We start from the raw sequence: 26,703 nt of genomic DNA, 5'->3' as shown, positions 1-26,703 counted from the left end.
GTTTTGAGAGAAAATATTACTTCAATTGTTATTATTATTTATTTATTTAATTGTAGGTATTAATTAAATTCCTTTCATTGTTATATTATTAATATTAAAGGTGTTCAGTAGATAGGGTCACTCACTGAGATGATTAGCATCTCACGTTTTTAAATTCCGTTCCCCTGGGAGACGTTGATCATTCGGGCGAGCCCGACATCTCAGTTCGTTGCCGAAAGTGCAACAAGTATTTCTTCCCTTTTTCCTCTCCATCTTGTATTACTTCTATCCGTCATTTTCTAAATTCCACATTTATTGTATAATGCTCTGTATACTGTATTGGACGTGTAGTTATTATTTATGCACTGAGTTGCTGTTATTCTTTGGAGTGCTGTAAGGTTGTGGAATCAATTTTGTAGTTTTGTGGGAGGAATAAGGCGATGTTTATAGAAGTGTGTTTTCAGTACAGGAAATTTGTGGTAAGTCCTACCCTTAGAGGATGTGCTGTCGGATTTTCCGTTGGAAGGTTCGGTGGTATTTCCCTAGGATCAGGGCTTGTCGAGGGTTCCGGGAAGGAATTCTGGACGGGTCCTGACAGTTGGTATCAGAGCTCTAGGTTCTAGTATTCCTAAAGGACTGTGCATTGTTGTGTATCCCATCCGTGTCTATTCTCTCATTTTTTCCGTTTTAAAGCGTTCTTTCCATTTGTCTCGAAGCAAATTCGTTGCTCGAGTTTGAATAACTCTAATCTTCGAGGGTGTCAATTAGAATCATCTAGCCTAACGGGGAATTCCTATGGCCTAGTTGATGGTCGAGGATTGCCTTTTCTTTTTGAAGGTCAAGCTTGTCATCGTGAATGGTATCCGTTTCGTTCATGGAGAAGAATGATGATTGCCTAAGGGTGTGTATCGGCTATCAACGATTTAGCAAGGTCATTACCCATAAATCGATACTTGTTGTCAAGTACGAATGGGTGTCGATCAATTTCAAGGTGTCAAAATATTTTTCCGATCGATTATTAAAAATTAAATACTTTTCAAAGTGATATTTGAAATTTAAGGGTATTTTATTCAAGTATTTTTTTTTTTGTTTATGTTTGTACATGTATTTGTATGTTATATTGTTTGATATTATACTGCACCATACGGAGGCGGCGAACCAATGTGGTCCATGTAGAGCTAGCCCCATAATCATGTTGCCTACAAGTCTAGGGGATCGGACGGCCAATATAGGCAACCACCCTGGTTTGTATTGGTAGCAGCATGTCGGCGACAGTTGGAATCATGGATCACGTAGCATGTTAGAAGGTATCATACGTACCTCCATTACAAGCGTGCATATTTTATTTTATGCTATGGATTTTAATATATGATTTTTTGCATTTATTCGTGTTTTTATTGTTGTTCCAATGTGGAGTTTTAACAATTGCCTATGCAAGTTAAGGTATTTTAAACAAATTTTCGTATTATTTACTATTTCATTGATTTAATTAGTAAATTTCATAAATTATATTTTGATTTTTGAAGAAGTTTGGAAATTTAATTTGGGTTGGTAAATTGTGCATATTTTATGTTGGTGGTATATTTGAAAAATATATTTTATTATTTGTTTTATGTTATGGTTTTTCCGAGAGCGACTTAAGGGTTAAGTATCGCTAATTGAGAATCTAAAATAGGATATCGTTGAGTTCAAAAAGGAGATCCTAAAGGAAGCACGTGATTCGATGTATACGATACACCCCAAGGGTACAAAGATGTATGGAATGCTCACTAGATGACATTATGGTTTGGCACGATAAAGGAAGTTGAAGGATTTGAATAAAGGTACTTGAGTCACCGACAAGTAAAAGTGGGGAATAGAGATGTTGAGGTAGTTTCAATCTTTGCCCATTTCCGTGTCGGGTGGGGAGATGTAAACGTGGATTTTGTGCTTAAACTATCGTTCACAAAAAGAAGAAGCACTTTATGGTTAGCGTTCGACTATGACTAAGACTTGCAAATTGTGTTCTTGTGGACTAGTTTGAATATCCTTAATTAGTCGGCATGAGAAGAAAGTTGCACAAGAGGAAAGTTCAAATTCACTATTAGGCGTGATGGTAGTGTAGTGATTGTAGATGAGGTCTCTATTATACTTGCTAAGTTAAGCTGCCGACAAGTGGAAGCGGGAAGTAGAAATGTTAGCGCACTTTTTCCTGGTACGAGAGTGGTTCTTACTGAAACAAGTTTGCCAAGCTGTTCGTAAAGCGTATTATGAGTCTGTATAGAGCATCAATCGCCATCATGACTGTTTGAGATTCAAGCTTTACTTCAAGACTATGATGAAGGTTACCAGATACACTGGGAGCGAGACTTAACGACTGCATCGCCTTTCACCATAGGACAATGGACAAGCAAAGTGCAGAATTCACACTTGGAAGTTATATTGAGACCGTGCATTATGCAATGTTGAAAGGAGCTGGATTGAGCAATTTCCATCGACAGGATTCGTTACGATATTAGCCACCAAGCGAGCATCGAGGTGTCTTCGTATGAGATTCTACATGGAAGGCAGTGTCGAACCCCACTGTATTGGAGTGAAGTAGGTAAAAAGAGGCACCGCACGACGACTAACATGAATTGGATGCGAACACCTACGGAGGGCTATGAATAAGGTGAAGGTCATCCAAGAGAGTTTGAAGACCACTCAGGAATCGACAAATGAGTTAAGCTGACGTGCGTGGAAAAGATCTTGAATTCGAAGTTCGAGATTGAGTTTTTTGAAATTATCTCCGTAGAAGAGAGTCATACGCTTTGGTTGACAGAGAGAGCCAAGTTCTCAATACCTTAGTTTCTACGAGGTTATTGGAAGAATTGGTTTTGTGGCATGCAAGTTAGTACTTCCGGGAAAGCAGACATCGGCATGCAGTGTAATTCACGTATTGTTGCTACGAAAGGACATCAAAGACCGGTCGTGTAAGGAGCGACTAAGACAGGTTTTAAATAATGAAGAAAGCGTATGGGTCAATAAAACTATTTTCTCGGATCAAAAGTCTCGTGGTGAATTAACCTAGTCGAGGAAGCGACGTGGAAGCTCAAGGCACAAATCCGCGACTGATATTCTTATGCGTTTCAGCGACGTAAGAAATTTCGAGGATGAAATTTTTTGTAAGGGGGGAAGATTGTAACACCCCGTCCCAAAGTACAACAGAAATTTTCCAACCTTGATCGTTGACCGTTGACTGTTGACCGAAGGGGTCAAAAGTTGACTTTTTGTTCCGGTTGGAATTCTAGGTTGACTGAGGTACCGGTACGAAGTACATGTTGGCACGAGTTCGTAGACTAGTAGCACGTCGAAAACAGAGCTACGGTTTGAAAGATATGAGCAAAACAAGTTGAGGTCCAAACTGTCCAAGGGTGCCGGAGTTGACTTTTTATTCATGCAAAGTTGAGCTTTGACTCATGCATGGTTGTAAATTTTTCGTCGATACGAGTCCGTAGACTAGCGGCACGTCCGATTTGGACATGTGGTTTGAAAGTTATGGACCTGTAGAGTTTTTCAAATACTGTATTATTTTAATATTATTTTCTAAACGCGTAACGATGTGCCATGTGTGACTTAATAAATGTGACCATGTGTCACCATGTTGAGATGCCACATGTCAACCACGGTTAATACCAAATTATTATTTTATTATTGTTGTTTTATATAATAATATTATTTTTAATATTATTTAATTATTTTTATTTTATTTTATTTTCCTTTTTCTTTTTCTTTTTCTTTTTCTTTTCTTCTCCCCACGTGGGGAAAAAGGGGCAGGGACACGGGAGGAATTCTTTTTCTTTCTTCTTCTTCTTCTTCCTCCTTCTTCTTCCTTCTCTTTCATTTTCTCTCCCACCGGCCGTCTCTCTCTCCCGTGTTTATCTTTCTCCGGCCACCATAAGCTACACGCGCCGGCCACCATCCAAGACCACACGCCGACGAGCTCACCAGCCAAATTTGGCGACCGGTCGGCCGGCGACGCGCCCAGATCGGGCCGGTGAAGTCGCGGCGGCGAGTTGAATTTTTTCCGGTGATTCCGCCGTATTCCGGCCAGCCCAGTCCAAATTGCCAATATTTTGGGTCCTCTGAGTTCAAATATGGACTCCAATTTCCAAAATTCGAAGTGGTTTGTGAGATGCGAAGGAATCAAAACGGGCCGAAGCTTTCCAGCCACCTCCGGCGGAATTGGGGTCAATGGAGACCGGTAATGCGATCCTCGTTCCACAAGCTTCGATTCGATATATTATTCGACAATTTTGGTTAACATTTGTGTTAGACCCCCCGGGTACCGGGTATTATTTACTCGAATAAAATATTAATTTATTTGACTGTGTGTGAATTGTGTTCTAGGAGCACGGGTGAGTCGTGGAATTGATCCCATGGTGGATCTTGGATTAATTGCGTGCTCCAGGTGAGTGACCCACCTTTGAAAATATTTTTGGGGTAATTAATTATATTTATGTCGTGTTAATTTGATATCTGTAGTTATGCTCATGTGGTGTACTTTAAATATAATCGGAAAAAATATTATTTTATATATATTTATCCATTGGTGCTAAATGGAATTATGGGGTCATTAAGAAATTCTCGATTATTATTTTATTGTGATTAAATGATATTTATTACACATGAGCAAGTATTTTCAGTAATTAATTGTGTCTGGATTTTATATTATTTTTGGGCATAATTGGTTTGAATATTTTAAGAAAATTATTTGTTTAATTTGGTGGTTTAATTTTATAATTATGCCCGTGGTACAATATTTGTTGAACCGCGTGTTGCGAGAAAAATTATTTTTATTGGTTATTGGTTATCGATGTTTTCGTACCGGGTTTGTTAAATGAAAATATGTGGGATGGTAAATGTGAAAATGGGTATATTTCTCACGGTAATTTTGGAAAGAACGGTACGTTTGATTGAATAATTATTTTAGACGCACTCATACAGTATTGGTGTTCTGGTATATATAGCGCGCAAGTATTATGTCTCCCGTGAGTTGCCATTGGTCCGTGGGCAGGCAGGTTTGATGTCAGGACCCGTCCAAAGTTCCCCACCGGAACCCTAGACAAGCCCTGATCCCAGGGAAACCCTACCGGACCCTTCTGTGGAAGATCCGGCAGAACCTCCCCTAAGGGATGGACTTACCACAAAATTTCCTGCACTTAAAACACACTTCTATAATTGTTCCCTTATTCCTCCCACAGTACGACGAACTGGTTCCACAAATTTCAGCACTCCAAAATAAAAATACAGTAATCCAGTGCAATACAAATACATAAGTGTCCCATACAGTATACAGAGCTTTATGAAGTACTACAAAATATAGAATACAGCAAAAGTGAAAGAAATATTACAACTGCAGTAAAAGAAGAACAAGGTACTGCGCGAACAAATACAGCGAGGAAGATCAAGTCCGCTCCGAGTGAACACCGACAACCTGGTACCTAGAGGAACGGAATTTAAGAGTGTGAGATGCTAATCATCTCAGTGAGCGACCCTACTACTCTACACTATCATACCACGGTAATAGGTATATAAATAATAATTATTTGGAAATAATAATTTCTCTCAAAACCCTTACAATTCTCTCAGTTGGAAAGGTTTCCCTTTTAAAACATTTTCACAAAACCCTTTATTCATATTTCCCGAAAACCAAGACATCAATTAAATACCAGAAGCGGTAACAATTATATTTTTAATTCTAATTCAGTTTCCAAACATTTTATTTTTAAAACACAGTTCTGAAAATCATTTGATGCACCCACTATATACCAGTGGCGCCAACAGTACCCAGCGTCCCAAGGTACCGCCAGACATGAGGTTATAGAAAGAAACCGGCATACGGTCGCGTGGCGTCCCACTGCGCCGCTGCTAACCTGGTGTCCCGGCCAATGGGGGGTGGCCGCCCTCTCCGATGGCATCCACAGGACACCCTCATAATATCAACCGCGCACTACTCACACCCACCTGCGCGCTAATCACAACCGTGTGCACACTAACCATATCACATATACCATATCACATAATCAGAACACCAGTACGTGCACGGTGCATCTAAAAATCATAAAATCCACAATTTAAATTATAAAACAAATTTCACATTTTTCATAAACATAGCAGGCATAATCCATCCGCTTGAACCGGGAATTTTCCCACAATTTCTTTGTAATCAATGCCATAAATTTCATGATTTTCAAATCCACCAACTTTCAAATCCATCAATTCAAATATCCACATTTTCCCAATAGCATAAATAATGCTCAAAATCTCATAATCAAATCTCATAATATTTCATGGGCATATTTTATAAAAATTGAAATCACCAACATAACCAAATATTTTCCTTGAAATATTTGAAATTCAAATCGTGCCCAATTTACCATTAAAACCACACCAATTTCAAAATCCTCAAAACCATAAAATAATTCCACATGGCATAAATTGTAGAATTCGCATTTTCTTAAATCCAATAAATTCATAAATAATTCTACAATAAATTCAATAAATATTTGGCACATAGAAATTAAATTCCAAATATTTAATTCACACATAATATATTCATCAATTAAATTCTCCAAAATTAATTTGAAGGTGGGTCACTCACCTGGAGCACGCAATTAACCCATGATCCACTACGGGATCAATTCTACGACTCACCGGTGCTCCTAGAACAAAATTCACAGACAGTCAAATAAATTAATATTTTATTCGGGTAAATAATACCCGGTACCCGGGGGGTCAAAACACAAACGATAACTAAAATTTACGAATCATATACCGAATCGAAGCTCGAGTGATGCTAATCACAGATCCGGTCTTAATTTTCGATGATCGTACCCGACGGGGTTTGAATTTTATCGGGAAGCTTTTCGGGTTTCGGCTCCGCAATTCTCCCAAACCGTCGCGAATTGGTGGAAACGGAAGTCGGATTTGGGTTCAGGAGGTCGAACACTGCGGACTGGAGCTGGCCGGAATTTTCGGGGTACTCGCCGGAACAGTAATTTCCGGCGGGCCGCCACGTCACCGGCAACCGTCGCCGGAACAGGCTCCGATCCCGGCGCGTCGGTGGTCCGATGGCCGTGATTTTTGGTGGGTAGGCCGGACTTGAGGAGAGGATGCTGGGTGTATGGCGCGTGTACTGTATATCGGCCGGAATAGTGCCGATTCGCGGTCGCCGGCGGTGGAGGGGAAAAATCGCCGCCAAACTTCGGACGTCCGATCCGGGCGCGTCCGGCGGCCGTTCGCCGTGAAATTTGGAGGTTTTGCCGGAAATGAGGTGGGCAATCTGGCTGGTCGGCGCGTGTACAGTAACTAGGCCGGAAAAACGTGAAAATGGCCGGCGGCCGGCGGGTCCTCTCTCTCTCTTTCTCTCTCCTCTCTCTCTTTCTCTCTCTTCTCTCTCTTTCTCTCTCTTCCCCGAGAGTTTTTCAAAATTAAAACCCTGCATGACACTGTTCATGCCACGTGGACCACTCAGAAGCTGACACGTGGCATTTCACTGTTCACGACCCAAAAACATTAAAATAATACGGTATCCGGTAAACTTCAAACGTCCATAACTTTTTAACCGGATGTCCGTTTTGAGCGTGCCGCTAGTCTGTGAACTCGTATCGACGAGCACTTCACAACCATGCATGAGTCAAAGCTCAATTCCCCATAAACAAAAAGTCAACTCCGGCACCCCTTGGACAGTTTGGACCGCAACTTGTTTCGTCCATAACTTTCAAACCGTAGCTCCGTTTTCGACGTGCTACCAGTCTACGAACTCGTGGCATCGTGCACTTCGCCACGGTACCCTGGTCAACTCAAAATTCCCACCGAGTCAAAAAGTCAACTTTTGACCCCTTCGGTCAACGGTCAACGGTCAACCTCGGTCAACGTGCACGGATTCCGGTGCGATTCGGGACGGGGTGTTACATTTGATATAGTGCACATAGCCGCCCCCATCCTTGGCCGAGATGACAGTTTCAGCAGCGGTACTGTCGGGACGCCGAAGTGCCGTTTGCAAGTTTCTCTCTTTAATCTCCCCGCCAGTCGGTGCTCGGGACGCTGGGTATCGGAGGGCATCACTGGTATATGGTGTGGTGCGTCAAGTACAAATTTTTCGGATAGAAATTTCAAACCCCAAAGAGTACAAAAATTATTTATTATAATTTATTACATTTTATTTATATTTGGGGTATTTATTTATTTAATTGTTGTTTATTAAATTATTTGATCCCTTGGTTTTCGGGAAGTACGAATATCAGGTTTTGTGAAAATGTTTTAAAAGGGGAATATTTCCAACGGAGTGAATAGTGATGGTTTTGAGAGAAAATATTACTTCAATTGTTATTATTATTTATTTATTTAATTGTTGATATTAATTAAATTCCTTTCATTGTTATATTATTAATATTAAAGGTGTTCAGTAGATAGGGTCACTCACTGAGATGATTAGCATCTCACGTTTTTAAATTCCGTTCCCCTAGGTCCAGGTTGGGAGATGTTGATTGTCCGGACGAGCCCGACGTCTCAGTTCGTTGCCGAAAGTCCAACAAGTATTTCTTCCCTTTTTCCTCTCCATCTTGTATTACTTCTTATCTGTCATTGTATAAATTCTACATTTATTGTATAATGCTCTGTATACTGTATTGGACGTGTAGTTATTATTTATGCACTGAGTTGCTACTATTCTTTGGAGTGCTGTAAAGTTGTGGAATCAATTTTGTAGTTTTGTGGGAGGAATAACGAGATGTTTATAGAAGTGTGTTTTCAGTGCAGAAAATTTGTGGTAAGTTCTACCCTTAGGGGAGGTGCTGCCGGATTTTCCGTTGGAAGGTTCGGTGGTATTTCCCTGGGATCAAGACTTGTCTAGGGTTCCAGGAAGGAATTCTGGACGGGTCCTGACAATTGTATAGTAGATAGGGTCACTCACTGAGATGATTAGCATCTTATATTTTTAAATTCCATTCCCCTAGGTCCAGGTTGGATGACGTCGATCATCCGGGGCGAGCCCGACGTCTCAGTTCATTGCCGAAAGTCCGAGGAGCATCTCCTTTCCTTTTTCCTCTCCATCCTGTATTACTTCCTTGTCGGTCATTGTATTATCTCCCCAAGGATGCATGACATATAAATTTCCTAGCCGTGCACCTTGTTTTTCACAAATGACAAAATCATAATATAAAATTAAACTTACTGATAAATGTAGATAATAATTTGATCATCAATTATCATCATCACCATCACCACCAATGATATGTCAATCATTTTGCTGGGCACATAGATGCGAGACTAGTCTGATCAACCTGTTGAGATTGAGTAATGGCCAGGCTGTAAACGTCCAAATCGTGCACACCCATTTCGACGATTAACTTTTCTCCAACATGATAGTAATCGTCTTTCTGGGTTGGATTATCTGGGTTTACGTCGCTTTCGTGTTTCACAAGCAAAATGTGAAGATCGTCAAGCTTAGATGCCACATTGTAGAAATCTTTATTTCCAAGAGGTGAGTTGGCGAATGCAAATACCGTCACCGGAATAGCATTTTCCCGGCCGTCAGCCTTGTTATATCTGTTGTAGACGAGATCTGTTGCAATTAACGTCTCAAATGCACCTCCCATGCTGAACCCCGTCACTACAATGCTGAGGTTTTCCTCCGATTGGTATTTGGCCACCAACCCTTTCACCACTTCTAGAATCTGAAACACATTATGGAAAAATAAAATTTCCTAAGCAAAGTTTATTGACATTATATCATATAACGTTGGAAAAAGAAATAAATTAATAATAATTAGTTATAAATAGGTTCTGAAAAACTGCTTCTGATGGTATTTGAACAATTTTTTAGAAGATGGTTCAAACTTTTTTTTTTTTTTTTTTTTTGGAAGAGGAAGAAACTTTAAAAATAAATAAATAAATAGATAAAAGCTATCCGGAACATATAAGAATCTTATATGGAGAAACTGTATGCCTGGTCTCTGAAACTTGTTTAATTGTAGCCAGACACATGAGAATCCGCGGTGACATAATAGTCGTACCGACCTTCCTGCAACTTAAGGTTAAGAGTTTTATGTTGATGAAATATATCAAAAGGCTTTCGCATGCAAAATTTTGGATACCACTCTTCGTGCTTAAGTGTTCCTCTAATGGCGATAACAATTTCCCTCCTACCAAGATGGGCCGTCCCTTGATCCGTGCTTACGGCTGGTGTAACCGATCCAATTCGAGTATCCGGACTTCGGTCCAAGTGGGTAATCATCATGGCCTTGCTCAGGCCTAATGTTCTTGGTTGAAGCATACAAATATTTCTCCACCACGTAGTGATTTGACAAATCGGCGATGGTGAGGAGTTCGTTCTCGCTGTGTTGGGGAAGCCCCAACAACGGCGAATCCTTTTTGCTCTGGAAGGAGTTTTCGATGACTCTGATCAAATTACAGTAGTGACTGAGCTCCTGGCCCAGTTCAGGTTTCAGAGGGTTCAAAAGACCTTTCCAGTCCTTCTCACCGATCAAGTCCCTCCATGTTATAACTTTGGCAGGTTTTCTAGCAGCCATGTACATCATCATTCTTTTTTCTTTTTTTCTTTTTACTTTTTTTTTTTTTTCCACTCACTCTTTACTCTTTAGCTACCTCTTACTTGGATGGTTTTTTTTTTTTTTTTTTTCTGCCATTAAACTCTTCTATTTATAGCTGATAATTATTTTCTAATTTTATTTTTAAATATATTACATATAACATATGTATATGATTATTTTTATCTTGTTGACCTCGTGGTTTATTTGGAAAAAGAATATTCAAAACAAGCAGGCAATAGCACGTGACTGAAGGGAAGCCTAACATGGCCAATATAATATTTATATATGTAAGAAAAAGCCGTGTCCCTGTTACCAAAGAAAAAAAAAAAAAAAGGCAAAAACGAAAATAGCCATGTCCCATAACGTGATATGTTTTTGGTATATGTTTAGAAGAGCATGTAGTAGGGTCTGCAGAGGCTTGTTTATATGGCTTTAGCTTGCTGTCAATTTCTTTTGGTTTTGATTCTTTCTCTTGGATTCCCAGAACTGGCAACCATGTTGCTCATATCCTCAGCTAGTGGGTTATTTCTTTTTGTAAAGACGGGTGCTTCCCTATTCAATGCATGTGTAATTCTTTTATCGTAAAGATAGATCAGGAGACAGGTTTTTCAGTGCTAGCTTTTGATCCCTGGCAAGCTTGTTTGCTTGCTCCTTTTTGGTTTATGAAACTCCATTTTTAGCAAAAATAATAATAATGATGGTACGGTAAAAGATAGAGAAAGAAATATTATTAAAAAAATTCTATTTCAATCTTCTTGCCCTTAAATGCCCATGTGAACGTAATTTAAGTGTGATTGTCAGTTTAGTAAATTCAGCATATTCTATTCGAGAAATTTCTCATTGTATTCTCCTACACGCCCAAATTACGCCGGTTAAGTCTAGTGAATTGAGCTTAATTATTAAATCATTTCCGTTTATATTTGAAAAATTACAGGTTAAAAATAGTAAAATGAAAATAGATGAATTATTGTAAATGTAAAATGAGTATCATTGTAAATAATAAAAAATAAAAATAAAAAAACCCTACATCAGTTAAGTGCAAATTCCAATACTATGTACATCTTTGTTTAATCCTAGTTTTATGGGCCTCAATTAAACGTGGAAATATATAGTTTCACCAAAAAAGAAAAAATTAAACTTCGAGATAAGAAATTTCCCCATCCTTTCTCCAATAAACATACATGTGGCCATTAAGCTATAGAATCTCTGTAACTATAGATATAATATCTTAATAATCAATATGAATATCTTAAGAATCAATATGCTTTTTTGGCTATACAAAACTTTATGTAAGTGTGATTGTGCAGTCTACTAAAATTAACATTTAATTCTCCTACACGTCCAAATTACACTGTTTAAATCAAGTAAATCTAGCTTAATTCACATTTATATTGGAAAAATTATAAGTTTGAAATACTAAAATGAAAATAAGTGAATTATTATAAATGTAAAATAAATATCATTGTAAATGACAAAAAAAAAAAAAAAATCTACAACGTTTAAGTGCAAATTGTAATATAGATACGTCTTTCTTTAATCCTAGTTTCATGGGCTTCAATTAAACGTGGAAATATATAGTTAACCAAAAAAGAAAAAATTAAACTTTGAGATAAGAAATTTCCCTGTCCTTTCTCCAATAAACATACATGTGGCCATTAAGCTCTAGAATGTCTGGAACTATAGATATAAATATCTTAATAATCAATATGCTTTTTTGGCTACACAAAAATTAATGTGAGAGATTTTTCATTTTCCCCCAAAAAAAAAAAAAGTAGGAGAGAGAAAATATTTTTTTTATGGGAGAGAATATTGAAGATTTGTAATAGTTTTATGATAACAAATATTGTTTTTTAAAATTAAAATAAATTATATAAATTGTCTTAAATGCACATATATGTCTACTGTTAGATTATATCAGTTTAAAGATTGAAATCATTTGTCAAAAATCCTTATCGAAACTATTGATATAAGAAACGGATACCTATTTATGAATATTAAGTTATCTTTATTACAATGCCTTCACTTCAAGTAGCAATTTCAATATTTGTCTTTATATAAATAAATACCGTATCAATCTAATAATTTTTATTCAATAGTGATTTGAACCTATGAAAAATTAATAATGAGGAATTCACCATGTGTTTTCTTATCCCAATTCTTTTCCTATATTTTTCACTCTTTCGCCCAAAAAAGACTGAGAAAACTACAATTTTCATTCTCTTTCTTCTTATTTTATATAATGTGTGTATTTGCATGTATATTATATGCATATTTGTATATTACTTGCATATTGTTTTAAATAAACTGTTAAATTACATCAGTATAAAAATTGAGATCATTTGTCAAAAATCCTTATCAAAACTATTGATACAAAAAACGCACACCCATTTAGAAATATTAAATTATCTTTATTACAATTCAATCGCTTCAAGTAGCAATTTCAATATTTGTTCATATATAAATAAATACAAAATCAATCTGATAATTTTTATTCCATAGTGATTCCAAACTATGAAAAAATAATAATGAAGAATTCACTATGTGTTTCGTTATCCCTATATTTTTCACTCTTTCACCCAAAAAAGAGTAAGAAAACTACATTTTTCATTCTCTTTCCTTTTATTATATATATAACGTGTGTATCGCATGTATATTATTTGCATATTTTTAGATATTCAAATTCATTTTTAAAATTTTAAAACTTATAAACGATTTGACTTTCTTGGAATTTGATGAAATTATAAGTTTTTTTTTTTTTTTCGATCGACCATCAAATGCTAGTAATTAGCCCAATCTTTTATTTTGTATTGTTATTATTATTATTATTATTATTATTGTTATTTTTTTGTGGGGTTCGGTAACTAAGCAACTTGGTCCTATCGTTTGGACTGACCTAGATGATAAGCCAAACATTGGCTTATTTGTAAAAGGCCAACATGGCGTTACCGTTTAAAAGAACGGTGGATCTTTTTGCACTGCAAGAAAACTCCATACTCACCTTGAAAGGTAAATGACCAAAATACCCAATTGAAAATATGCATTAAGCCAAAGTTAATAAAAGGAAGAAATTGTTCACCAAAAAACCAAAGGTAGAAATTACAACAAAAAAAATAAAAAGAGGGACTTCTGTTTGTTTTTATCAAGTAAATGAAAAGGCTCGTATCTAGATTTAAGCAGTTTTGTGCAAACCTAATATAAACTTTGGCATCATATCTGGTCATAGTTTGCAAGTTATTATGAAGAAAATATATATGTAAGACACCACAAACTAACTGTGACATCTATTACTCGGTTACATTTTTAACAAGTCAATACTTCCATGTATAAACAATCTGTTTTATTCCAGAAAATACTAATGTTTATTTTGGTTTACTTGTAGAATTGAAGGTAAATAAAATTGAGATTGGTAAATTTTATCTTCCAATCTATTAGAATTCAACAAAACTAACGTAAACATGTCTACACCATGATTTGGCCTGTGCTAAGGGCTGTTGATATTCCACTTGATTTTTCACACAACTAAACCAGTATCACCGGTACCAGTGGAAGAACAAGTCTTGTGGTAGGAAACTATAGAATCAGTAACTGGGCTTGAGCATAATTAGTTTCCTGATGATGTATACAGTCACTGTCAGCATGTCCCCAACCGATTCTTGATTCACTGATGTATACAGTTACCGTCAGCATGTCCCCAACCGATTCTTGATTCACTGCCTCAGCCTCACCACCATATGTCCTGCTACAATGATTGATGGAAGTGCTCAGGGCGGCTGCTTCCTCAGTGATAACTGGACACATCATGGAGGGCAGGTAATTGTTCACCTGAGAGCACAGTATTGCAGACTAGGAAATACAGTATCAACCATAGTAAATATACACATAGAAATATTATGCGTAGTTTTTCTAGTAACATACGTTCAATTATGTTTATGTCATTGGTTCTTTTCCCTTCTAACTGTTAGTAAATCATAAAATCCCTTTTAAGAAACTCTTTCTACATATCTAACCCAAAGAACCGAAGTCATCTTTAAATTCACTTCCAAGTAATAAATTACTAATGTACCAAACGAGACAAACTTCATTTTACTAAAAGGTCCATGTCCATTAAGCAAGTTTGTGCTAGTTAGAGAGATAGCTATTAAAAATACTTCCTTGAAGAGTTTGGTTACTTGAAAGCAGAGCATGGTGGCCAAAAGCTAAAGAAAAACGCACCTACTGCCACTTCATTAACTCATTGCATTCATCTATTATTCCATTAGATTCATGCTGTGCCAATAATAACATTGTATCAATTTAAGTTGGAGCGTATATGATGAATACACAATGACCAATAATTCTCATACATTTTTCTTTCTGTATTAAATTTGTATCAGTCTGCAAATTATATGTTTTTATACCCATTTAGGAGTAAGTACACATACGTCATGAGGCAAGAAATAAATTAATTGCTGATAATGTAAAGTCAATACATCATTAAGCAACCCTCAAATAGAGAAGCCGATTAACCAAGGATTGAACCAAAATAAACTAAGATCAATGTGGCTAACAAAAGTCAAGATGCAAGATTTGACTCACCCAAAGCTTAACTGAGGGTTCAGGTAAATAAAGACACTGAGCTTCAGCTGCTGATACTGGATCAAAAGCTATTGCTTTCTTAATCATGGAAGCGATTGATTCTGAATTCCGGGGAGTTTAACATGGTATCCAACAGTTCAAGTCATAGATCTCATGTTGCGAAGACCAGATTTTTATCTGACTAAAATGAGCTGGAGAAGCTTAAACAAACTTAATTATCACCAATAATCCCCACAAGAACATTGCCCATCCTTAAAGCAGTGGAACCTGCGAGTGTCTCTCACAGTGATTTCCCTCCTAGCAATTGCAGAGATAAATTTGATTGCATTGTGACAATCTCCACATATCCTTAGATTCTTCACCACAAGAATAGGCTCTCCCTCTTTCGTTGACATAAGCCCAAATGCAACAGCAAGCTTCTCACTATGATGTCCTAATCGTATCTCCTTCTCTCCTAGCATATATTCAAGTCCATCTTCTTTCACCAAAGCCCATCTAACATCTGGCGCATACCCAGCTTGCTTAATCTTCATTGACATCTCCTCCAAGTATTCATAAATTTCCTTTATCATTGGGTGAGAACTATCTTCGGCCACGAAAATATGTGTCCTCTTATTCACCTCAATCCAACTACAACCTGGTTTTTTCTTCACGCCTCTGTCTCTCATAAGCTTTCTTACTGTAGCTACTTGTTCCCATTTGCCAGCGCTAGCATACATATTTGCAAGCATGACATATGGAGCAGCATTTGAAGGTTCAAGCTGAAGAAACTGCTTGGCAGCCTTCTCAGCCAGCTCCATATTTCCATGAGTTCTACAGGCACCAAGTAATGCAGCCCAACCAATGGAACCAGGGCTAAATGGCATTGTCTCAATAAGCCTCTCAGCTTCACCAAGTTTTCCTGCTCGACCCAACAGATCAATCATGCATGAATAATGTTCAGCTTCTGGTTCTATCCCAAACTTCTCCTTCATCATACGGAAATAATCTTGACCCTCCTTAACTTTTCCAGTATGAGCACAAGCAGAAAGGACAGAGATAAATGTTATGCTTGTGGGTACAATGTTTGACTTAAGCATCCACTCAAAAAGACCCAGTGCTTCCATCCCAAGCCCATGTTGTGCATAACCTGCAATGAGTGAATTTAAAGAGACGGTATTATGCTCTGGCATCCTATCAAATAATCTTCTTGCATCCTGAAGATTCCCACACTTTGAGTACATTGCAACCAGAGCATTATTCACTGAAATTTCATTTGATGGGATATCAGATTTGATTGTTAATGAATGAATCTGTTTCCCCTGAGAGGGAGATGACAAATTGGAGCATGCACTAATCACACAGACAAAGCTGCAATCATCAGGGCGATGACCGACATGCTGCATCTGCTGAAAGCAATCAAGAGCGGCTTCAGAAAATTCCTCCTTCTGAGAATACCCAGAAATCATGGTGTTCCAAATAACCAAATCTGGCTCCGGAATCTCTTCAAAAATCTTCTGACAGTCTGACATACCACCTGCACACTTTGAATATAAATCAATCAAACCACTACCAACATGAGAATTCTGGTGGAACCCTGTTTTAATTAACTTGGCATGAAATTGAAGCCCACCCAACAAATCCTCCACACATGTAAATGCAGTTAAAACACTAGCCAAAGTAAACATGTCAACATTCAAACCCCTTCTACCCATTTCCTGAAACAAATCTAGTGCTTTCAACCCTTTCCGGTGCTGCCCATAAGCCACAATCATCGAATTCCATGACACCTCATCCCTCACCTCACCCATCACACAGAACAACCGTTTGGCCTCCTCTAAAAACCCATTTTTACTGTAATACGTTAAGAGTGCATTGTTCACGGATACATAGGAATCAAACCCATTTAAGACCACCAGCGAATGCAACTGCTTAATCAAACCAACATCACTACTGCAAGCTGTTATTGCAGCAGATAAAGTAAAGCCATCCATGTCAAGACGCTCGTCTCTCATCCTCAGAAACAAGCTCAAAGCAGGTACAATCTCACCACGATCGGCATAAGCAGAAATGAGAGTGTTATAAGACACCAAGTCCGGTTGAGGAATTTGATCAAACAGTTGGCGCGCAATGTGGTTAAGAGATTCCTTGGCATATGCAGAGATGATAGCATTGAAGGAGAAGACATTGGGATATGGGGTGTGATCAAAAGCACTCCGAGCCCAAGAGAGGCAAGAGCACTTGGAGTAAAGGATGATGAAATGGTTGGAGAGGTAGGTGGAGGGAGGAACAAGGGACTTGAGGTAGAGTGCATGGAGGGACTTCCCAGTGAAAAGGTCTCTGTGGGCTATGCATGTTTTCAAAAGGTGGCGAAAGCTTTGGAGGGTCAGTGAGATTTGGTTCATCTAAGAATGTCCCAAAAGTTGAAACTCACTTTTTTTTTAATTCTTTTTTTTTTTTTTTGGGGGGGTTATTATTCATCTAGCAAATTTGGCATATTTTGGCCCCTTTTTTCCTTGTTTCTTAGACCCAGAATTGGCGCCACCCCCACACACACACACACCCCCCCCCCCCCCTCCTTTTTTTTTTTTTTTAATAGTTTTATTTATTTTGGATTCCTTACAACTTTAAACTGGATAGGAGAGTCAAATTTCTAGTTACTATATTGGTTTTTCTTTGTTACGTAGCGTTTTCTACCCCAAACGCTTACCTTGGCTTTTGCCAAAAGAAACTACAACTATTCATTATTATTTATTTATTATTGTTATTTTTTTTTTTTTTTTTTTGCAAAACATAATTTGCTTGTTAAAAGACAAATATTTGACCAAAACGTAAATAAATAATTTAATTAATAACAAATATGACTATTCCAAAGATAGATGAATTTTTAATTAAATAAGTAACTACAGTAGAAGAGAGCTATTATTCTTCACCAACAATCACCACTGTTTCATAAAATACTTACTGATAAGTACACATATAATATTTATAATTAAACACAATAGTTAACTATATGTGGAAAAATAAAATAAAAAAGTTGTGAGACTCTTCAAAATCTTCTATATATGCAAAACAAAAGGAATACTCAACTCAAGAAATCATAGAACAAAGTTATGGATAACATCGTTATTAGGAGTAAATTTGCGAGTAAGCTACTACTACTACTACTACTACTCCTACTAATAATAATAATAATAATGTTTGTGATGAATACTATTATAATAGAAGCTGATTATGATCCTTCTCTTCCACTCCCATTACCTCCTCAGTTTTCACCTGATCTTTTCTCACCCTCATTAATACCTGATCAGAAAATACCTGAAATTCCTGATCCTTTTAAACAACCACATTTTCATTTGAGCATGGATGCTCGTCGTATGCATTGCCGTTGGCAAGTAAAACATAACCGCTAACCACAGACGGCAATAAAAAACTGCATGAAAGTTGATTTTGAAAAATGCAGGAAAAAGTACATGGGCTGATGGATTTACAAGTAAGGATGAAGAAGTTGTTAGCCTACTTATTTATATATGCTTATTATTTGTTATCAATCATCAATTTTTTTTTTTTTTTTTTTTTCATGTTTAGAATGCACTCTGGGTAAAATAAATGATCAGAAACATATTAGGTTTTTTTCCTCCCCCCCTTCTGTTTTTAGAAATTAATGTTTTAGTTTTTAAAAATTACACACATTCTGGCCATTACATATGAGAATGTTTCAAAGTTGTTTCTGAAAATCTGTTGTCTAATCATGTTTTCTGAAAACAAGTTTGAAAACAACAAGAGCATGACCAACAGGCTCTAACAGCAATCCCTTTATTTCTTCTGTACATTGAGTTTTCATTCTATCATATCTAAGACCAAGCTGAAGACTACATGGAAAACAGCTAACTACTGCAAGAATGAATTTTAGGATTCCAATTCCCTAATTGCTGTGCTGGTGGAAAATAAATTGCATATTTAAATTTTTGTTTGTACTTGGATTGACAACAAGCTCTTAATCCTAAGTTGTAGACACATTTTACTTTTCTTGCTTGGCAAATCTGTAGTATCTTACTCCCATGTAATTGAGTTTTGCCCGTTTTGTCATTTTATTTTTTAAAACATTCAATAATCAGAATTGTGCATCTTTGATCTCGGATATTGAGAGTTGATACAACAAAACTTTTATTTAAGAAGCAAAATACAAAATAAATTCTAAGAAATTTTATTGAAAGCACGAAGGGTTACAAACAGAACATCATGTGGAAGATATCATGCATCCTTCTAAGAAATTTTGATGGATGGTGTGAAATAGAAAGTCCAGACGTTGGGGTTGGTTCTGCTTTCTTTTCCTTCTTCCTTCGTCTCAGCTGGAAAAATTGTTGCATTACATCTGCACATTCTGATGCCAATATACCACGCCGGATATTCATTTTTGGGTGGAATGGATGGACAGGAGCAGCAGGCTTATCAGAAAGTTCTAAGTTATTCCCTCCCCCATCAGGGAAAAGCCTGCAAAATGATGTTCAGCATTCAAATTTAATGCACCATTAATGTCAAAGATGAATTAAATCCAAATCTGAAAACTTTATAATTAATTTACCTTATCCAGCTGCCATCAGCTCCAAGAAGCTTATTGGGGGCTCCCCAGACAAGAGTGTCAACTCTTGCTTGAAGTATTGCTCCAGCACACATGGGACATGGTTCAAGTGTTACATAAAGTGTAGATTCCTGAAAAACATAGTATGGAGTTAAAACAAGGTACATGACATAGCAATGTGTATCAGTAACTTGCAAGTAAACCCTTGAGGACACCTTGAGTATTTATGGTTTGTATTTCTGCCAAATAGTTATTTGAATATTCATAGTCATTGGGATACGATATGGAATAGGAATCATACCATGCATATCATTTCAGACAAATAAAGTATACGTAATTTAAAGTGCTTCACAAATTGCAGCACACCATCCAATGAACAACATGTTTTACACAATATACAAAATATGTTTGAAAAGTTGTATGCATATATACATATATGTATATATATATATATACACACACACACATTGGGTTTAAAAGAGTAGAGAAAATTACTGAAAGCCTCCATGTACGAAGTAGCTTTGAAGCCTCCCGTATGCAAATCATTTCAGCATGGGCAGTAGAATCTCGTAACTCTTCCACTCTGAAATACATATTTCATATATCAATACCTAGAAGAAAAATTAGCTCTAGCATATGCATGAGCATATAAACTTACAGGTTGCATCCACGAGCAATAATTTTTCCATGTTGCACTAATACAGCCCCGACAGGCACCTCCCAGGTATCAGCAGCCTTCTTAGCTTCTAACAATGCTTCTCTCATAAACATTTCATCAATTTTTCGTTGCTCATTTTCAAGTTTATAGGCTTCTTCCCACTCATCAAATCTGTCTTTGGGCACTTGTTTGTTCCGCTGGAACTTCCTTCTTTTCAACTCTCCATCCTTTCCCTCACTCCCTAATAATACTTCATCAAGGTTTCCACCAGCAGGTAGCTCCATGTGCTCCCTCAAACCACTACTAGACTCCTTATCATTATTGGTACTTGAAATCTCACTTACAATTGTAGACCTCACTCCTCTAGCATCTGATGGTAAGGATAATCCTGCTATTTGCATGTCAGAAGAAGTACCTTCAACACTTTTTCCATATCTGTTAAAGCCTAGAGTTCCATCACCAGAAGGCAACAAAATGCCCTCTGATGTTGATGCACTATCCACTATATTTGTAGAAAATGATGTTTCTGCTTCAAGATATCTTACTTTGTCCACTGATCTGAGTATGCCAGACTCTTCTCCTTGATGTTGCATCTGATCAGATGCAGTTTCAGATTGTGGGCCTTTTTCCTTTGTATGTTTGTCTTTGTTCTCCTCAGGCTCACGGGATGAAAACCATGCCTCACTACCGACAGAATCATTTGATGAAATTTTTCCACCTGACCTTGCAGCAGAACTAGGGGTTTCAGAACGTGAACCCCACCTCAGTCGAACTACATCTGAAACAATATTCCAAAAGGACCTGCCACTTCTCCTGACAATAACATTGCCACCTGTCACTGTGGCCTCCCCTTCTTCTTCCATAGGACTTTTACGAATAGATGGGTCTGCTACATCCCACATTTCATCTGAAGGTCCCTTTGTTCCAGAACCTCCAGATGAACGAGCTTCATGCTGCTCCTTTTGCTGGAAGTCTTCAGAAACATATGGACTGGAACTTTTTTCCCTCAACTTGTCCTCTTCAGATGTTAATTTTGTTTCGGCAACGTGCCTCACTTTCTGGACTTCAGAGGTTGAGACTTCATGCCTCATCTTCTCAACAAACTCTCCAACAAACTGCATGGAGGATTTCTGTATACGATCAGCAGAACCCAGAGCATCGTCAGGGGTAATGACATTCATAGGCTCCCCATGACGTCCTCTTGAACTTGCATTCAAGGCACTAGAGCCCCTGTCTGAAGTTGTACTGAAAACTTCTTCAGCCTTATGTCCACTTGTTGAGTCATCTTGGATTGAACTTCTAGCTATCAACTGAGATGGAGGAGGCATTACCATTGCCTGTGAGCTACTATGGTCCCCCATACCAATCTGCTGAATACCAGTTTGAGAAACCAAATTCAAAGATCCTTGAAATGTAGAGGCCTCTTCCAAGTCTCTCTCATAAAAATTTGAAGGCCTAGCAGGCCTTTTGTCCTCCTTTCTTGAACTGATTTGCTTGAGTTTTTCATTAGTTTGCTTACTTCCTTCTCCTGTTTCACCAGCTATCCCAATTAATATTGTATTACTTTCTTGATTAACAATTTTTATTTCGGAAGCACATTGAGAACTAGGAATGCTCTCTGTTCCCGTGGCATGAGCCACTGAGATTGCAGTTGTATCATTGGAGCCTGTTCTGGATCGAATTCTCTGAGGATTTATTGATTCTGCACATGTAACAGAAACTAAATTTGTGTTTCTCACCTGGCTATTCAAAGTAGTTTCAGACTGGATAATGGAAGCCTTCTCGATTTCAGACTGGATAATGGAAGCCTTCTCGATATTACTACAGGCTTCTAACGTTTCAGTGGATTGTTGAGATTTTCCTCTCAAGTTGGCTTGTCCAAGGATGTTTTGACCTGTATGTTGGAATTGCTCTTGTGTCTCCTGAACTGAATTGGAAACCATTTTAGCATTTTCTTCCCAACCTATCATTCCAATTTCAGACTGCCTTTGAGAAATGAAGGTCCTTTCAGTATCCAAATCTTTTCCTGACTTTCTTCTAAGATCCTTGTCATTTCTGCTAAAACTTTCTTTTTTGGTAAGATGGCTAACTTCACTGTGCTGCACTTTTTTTGCTTCGCCTATAAGATTAACATTTGTCTCTAGGTTTTCTACCCTACTACTATATCTTTCCTGCTGCTGCGAAGATGTTTCACTGTCACCTCTGAGGAACACTGACCTTTCTTTATTATCTGGGAATTTCCTTCTAGATGTAGTAGGTACTTTATCACCTTGGTTCCCTTTTTGAGCATATTGCTTTCTTGTGCCTTCCTCCAAAGTCACTGTCAAAGCTGAATTTTCTTCCTCATCACTGAATCGCTTGTAAGAACTGGAGGCTTTGCCATAGTTACTTTCATGGGTTCCTGAAACTCTTGTATGCATTCCAGAGTGTTCCCTACTAGACTGTCTTTCTTCAACCAATGTATCAGCAAGCTTCTTCTCTGATTTATTTCTCCAATCCCACTCAGCAACACCCCCAACTGCATTTTTTCTCTGTTCTGATACTTTTACATGCTCCTCTTCACCATCTCCAATAATCTTGTGTTTCTGTACTAAGGCACCATCATATGTACCTTCTCCTTTCCATCCTGAGTCCTTATACCCAGTAAAAGACTCTTCTTGTTCATGCTTATCATGAACTTCTGTCTCACTGTCAAAATCCTGTATAGATGACAATGAATAATAAGATGAACAGCTAGAATCCTCTTTTCTTAATCCCCTTCTGTTATCACTTCTAGTAAGTACCCCCCTTTCGTCATTCCTTTTGGAATCCTCTTCCCTGGACTCAATTGCGACTGGTTCAAATACATGCTTCGAATTACTCAACCCGTCGGATTTCTTCTTCCCATTATTGCACTTGCTACTATATTTCTCCTTCTTTTCCAATTGTACCTTTTCAAATGAATTCAAATTTCTCTCTCTCCTTCCCGAATTGACTCTCCTTTCTACTGCCAATCTCTTATGAGAAATCCCATTCCTGCTTTTGCCACCAAAATATTCCTCATCCACTTCCTCACTCAACAGATTGATCAATGCCTCAGCACCATCAAAACGGCTTGAATGGTAGATTTCATTACTCCCTTGCTCAACCATACAACAGCATCTTCCCTTTCTTCTTCCCGCAGTTGTGTTATATATTCTCTTCTCCTTGAGAGAGGAGGAGGAGACCTCATAACAGCCTTGGTCAATACCATAAACCGGAATCCGGTGATAGTACCTATCAACACCCAAGATCAATTTTCTAGAAGCAGGCCATTGAAGCAGGGAGGATTGCCTTAACCCATATAAAAACCCAGGGTTTATGGATACTCTATGGATTGGAAATGCACAGCTAGCACAACAGTGACAACAACATGATGATGATTTATGAATTGGGTTTCTCTCATATCTCTCATTTAAGCAGTATGAGTAATCACTGAAGGAAAAGGGAAGAGACCCATTGCTTCCAAAAGAGTATACACCTGAGCTAATATAGCTGTTGAGCATATCTATATCTATCTGCGAAAAGACGAACACAGCCACACTCAGAAGCTTCGCTTGAACTCAGAAGTGGGATTTGGATGATGTTTTGAGCTGAAGCTGGTGAGGAAAATCATGTGGGTCAGAATAGATCGGACACCAATAGATTCTCACATATATATATATATATATATACATATGTGTGTGTGTGCGCAGAACTTCACGAATCGTAATTCATTCAAGAACCCAGAACAAGTTCAAAAGTAAATAACAAAAAAAAAAAAAATTGATATCAAAACAATCCATCATTACCAAAGCTTAAATGAATAATGTCATATCAATTGCAAAACCTACCCCCCCACAAAAAAAAAAAAAAAAAAAAAAAAAAAAGGAGATATTTTCAGCAAACAATTAAAGAGAGATTAGATGAGAGAAGATTGAAGACTGAACTCTTAGCTGAAAACCACACACACAGTTTTTCCTCTGAGATGCACTCACCATTTACTGAGGCCAGAGCAAAGAGCTCTCCAACTATACCCTCACTTGGAGCAACAAGCAACGCCAAGCGCTAATAGAAGCGAGAAGACAAAGTTTGTTCAGAGCGCACTTTTTTTTCCAGTTGGCCTAATAAGTATTATTATTATTATTATTAGTACCATATTTTTATATAGGTTTTTTTTTTTTTTGGCTGAAGCATATTTTTATATAGGTTTGTACTTTATTGTTGTATAAATGATATTTTCAATATTCACCAAAAAAAAAAAATCACCAAAAAAAATGATATTTTCAATTTTCATTTTGTAAAATGCAATATTAGATTAAAAACAAAAATAAATAAATTATATATATATATATATATAAATATGTTAATGTTGTTTATAATCTTTTTTACTTTTCCGTCAAAACGTAAAAAGTCGCGGCTTTTCTAGTTTTCTCTCGTGCTGCATTTCTACCTTTTCTCCACTCGGTATACCTTGTCGCCGGCCGTTGATTTTCCTCCGATCGCCGCCGGTAAGTAGTATCTGTCTCCGTTCGCTCATAAAATTACTTTATGGCTTGGATTTTTAATGGTTTTTTTCTCCTCAGTGTGTATTCTAGTGTGTTCTCTTCCGATTATGATGAGTAGTCCATTTTTTTTGGCAGATAAGTTCAATGTCTCTGATCTTTGATTTTCCATTCAAATGGAGAATTTCCGTACCCCAATTAGGATCACAGAATGTGTGTGTGTTTTAGACTTTGTAATTATGTTCCCACCTGCATTTTGATTTTGATGCCATAAGGCCCTTGGGGAAAAAAAAAAAAAGGTTGGTAATTTTTCCCTGTTCCTTAGTGATTTTTGCAAATTCGTTGTACTTTCAAGGACAAATTTGCTGCAATGTCGTTGATGAAAGGAGAGTTTGCTAACGAGAACCAAAAAGCTTGTGAAGGGCTTTTAGCCAGGGCCGAGCCTCGTTGGCTCAAACCCATGCAACAGTAGGGTTTTTTTTATTTCGTCTCTCTCTCTCTCTCTCTCTGTGTCTCGTAATTTTCTCTTGCAAGAAATTTTTCTAGATGTGATAAATTCATCATCTCATTTATATTTAAATTTTGCTGTTTATATAGATTGAATGGGTTTTGACCAGGGGCACCGCCTGCAACATTTCCCCTTAATGATGGAGAAGAGAAGAGGATCAATCTCCCTGAGGATGTCTATATTAAGAAATTCTTCCAGAAGCATCGCTTTTTCCAAGCATGAACATCCGTGCATGAATATGGAATTCACTTGCTGTTAGGGTTTATGTTGGAACAGGCTTTGTGCTTTTGATCCTCCTCTAGCCTGCGTTTTTGGTTCTGCGGGTGCTTGAGTTGAAGAGCAAGGCGTTAGAGAGGAGGAAGCAGTGGCGGTTGCCCATGTCAATATCTGCTTCTTTCCTTTTTAAATGATTTGTTAGTTCTCACTCTTCATGCAGTCTGAATATAAGTTTTTGTTGTTGTATTTATAGATGGAATATTGGGGGAAGAAGAAATCTAAAAAGAAGGCATATGTTCGGTTGAAGCAAATTGCCCATGCTTAAGGGAAGAAGCCTCCAAACCCATATCCAAGTGCTGTCATGGAGATTCAAGCTGAGGAGAGGAAGTTTGTCCGTGACAGCTTCTTCAATCCCAAGATGTTTGATATTATCAAGAAAATGAAAAGGACAAAGCTGCTGAGGCACAGGACAGATGTGCTGGTCGGTACACCTTCAAATTGGTAGTGAGGTTCACACTAATTTCCTGTTGAGCTCTAATAGGACTTTGAGAACAGAATTAGGGATCGATAGACTGCCATGTTAGCTTTAGTTGTAATTCATGTTTGTTTATGCATGTTTTTCTCTTTGGGGTCAACAAAATGTATAACCTGACCCCGTGTTATAATTTTTTTAGTTTTGATGCTGTGGGTAAAGTTGCGTGCTTTTCTTGATGTGACCTGTGGTGATCATCACAGTTTATGTAAGAGTGATGAGTGACATTCCACCAACAGTGGTGACAGATGCTATATTTGAGTATTTTATAATCTGATATCTTAACCAAATTTTGCATTCCAGATGAAAATGTAGCTCTTATTTCCCTAGTATATATATGCCTTAATTTACGTTTTAAATCTTTCTATTGTTGTCCGTTTACTTTGAGAAAAATTGGGGGTGATTGAGAATTGTTTCGACTGATTTGCTTAAGTAAGAAGCTTGACCTGCATAATGTTTGCATCGTTTTCTTTTTTCAACTAACCTGTTAACTATAATAGTTTGCTGCATTGGTTTGTCTAAGAAGATAAGCAACTTGCTGTCCTTCCATAGAGAAACATAAATATAAAAGATGGTTTATTTAATTAAATACACGAAG

The 26,703-nt window shown here is 37.5% G+C and overlaps 3 protein-coding genes and 1 long non-coding RNA gene across 7 annotated transcripts; 1 reads left to right on the top strand and 3 right to left on the bottom strand.

Annotated features, from left to right (window-relative positions):
• Positions 1-9,242: 9,242 nt before the first annotated feature.
• LOC132800166 (uncharacterized) lies at positions 9,243-10,532 on the bottom strand. The gene is made up of 3 exons (XM_060813188.1): positions 10,150-10,532; positions 10,021-10,024; positions 9,243-9,677 (listed from the first exon to the last, which is right to left on the bottom strand). Exons 1-3 carry the CDS (start codon positions 10,530-10,532, stop codon positions 9,243-9,245), a joined length of 822 nt encoding a protein of 273 aa, XP_060669171.1.
• A 3,273-nt stretch (positions 10,533-13,805) lies between these two features.
• LOC107429640 (pentatricopeptide repeat-containing protein At3g49710) lies at positions 13,806-17,667 on the bottom strand. Of its 3 annotated transcripts, none has more exons than XM_048462921.2 (2): positions 15,129-17,667; positions 13,806-14,396 (listed from the first exon to the last, which is right to left on the bottom strand). In XM_048462921.2, exon 1 carries the CDS (start codon positions 17,510-17,512, stop codon positions 15,347-15,349), a length of 2,166 nt encoding a protein of 721 aa, XP_048318878.2. In that variant the 5' UTR covers positions 17,513-17,667; the 3' UTR covers positions 13,806-14,396; positions 15,129-15,346. The 3 variants fall into 3 exon arrangements, with proteins under 3 accessions (XP_048318878.2, XP_015895848.2, XP_015895849.2); XM_016040362.4 differs by having other exon boundaries at positions 13,806-14,375; XM_016040363.4 differs by having other exon boundaries at positions 13,806-14,341.
• A 1,521-nt stretch (positions 17,668-19,188) lies between these two features.
• Positions 19,189-24,499, bottom strand: LOC107429637 (tRNA(adenine(34)) deaminase, chloroplastic). Its single transcript, XM_025078406.3, has 5 exons — positions 24,343-24,499; positions 20,348-23,964; positions 20,185-20,272; positions 19,693-19,820; positions 19,189-19,601 (listed from the first exon to the last, which is right to left on the bottom strand). Exons 2-5 carry the CDS (start codon positions 23,869-23,871, stop codon positions 19,334-19,336), a joined length of 4,008 nt encoding a protein of 1,335 aa, XP_024934174.3. The 5' UTR covers positions 23,872-23,964; positions 24,343-24,499; the 3' UTR covers positions 19,189-19,333.
• A 199-nt stretch (positions 24,500-24,698) lies between these two features.
• On the top strand, positions 24,699-26,407 carry LOC107429612 (uncharacterized). Of its 2 annotated transcripts, none has more exons than XR_009635099.1 (4): positions 24,699-24,855; positions 24,988-25,317; positions 25,467-25,736; positions 25,827-26,407. It is a non-coding gene; the product is annotated as an uncharacterized LOC107429612 (long non-coding RNA). The 2 variants fall into 2 exon arrangements; XR_009635098.1 differs by having other exon boundaries at positions 25,447-25,736.
• Positions 26,408-26,703: the final 296 nt, after the last annotated feature.

The sequence above is a fragment of the Ziziphus jujuba genome, chromosome 12 (genome assembly GCF_031755915.1).
Source record: "Ziziphus jujuba cultivar Dongzao chromosome 12, ASM3175591v1".
Lineage (NCBI taxonomy): Eukaryota > Viridiplantae > Streptophyta > Magnoliopsida > Rosales > Rhamnaceae > Ziziphus > Ziziphus jujuba.
The sequence above is the reverse complement of the archived record's forward strand: the minus strand, read 5'-3'. Positions and strand labels throughout refer to the sequence as shown.

What these genes read in the sequence shown, in the direction of transcription:
- LOC107429637 (XM_025078406.3), bottom strand. Translation starts at nt 23,871, where the DNA reads ATGCTCAACAGCTATATTAGCTCAGGTGTATACTCTTTTGGAAGCAAT. An exon ending in TTCGTACATGGAGGCTTTCA is followed by an intron (nt 19,821 to 20,184) that starts GTAATTTTCTCT and finishes TATGTTTTTCAG; the next exon opens with GAATCTACACTTTATGTAAC. An exon ending in GCTGATGGCAGCTGGATAAG is followed by an intron (nt 19,602 to 19,692) that starts GTAAATTAATTA and finishes ATCATTTTGCAG; the next exon opens with GCTTTTCCCTGATGGGGGAG.
- LOC132800166 (XM_060813188.1), bottom strand. Translation starts at nt 10,532, where the DNA reads ATGGCTGCTAGAAAACCTGCCAAAGTTATAACATGGAGGGACTTGATC.
- LOC107429640 (XM_048462921.2), bottom strand. Translation starts at nt 17,512, where the DNA reads ATGAACCAAATCTCACTGACCCTCCAAAGCTTTCGCCACCTTTTGAAA.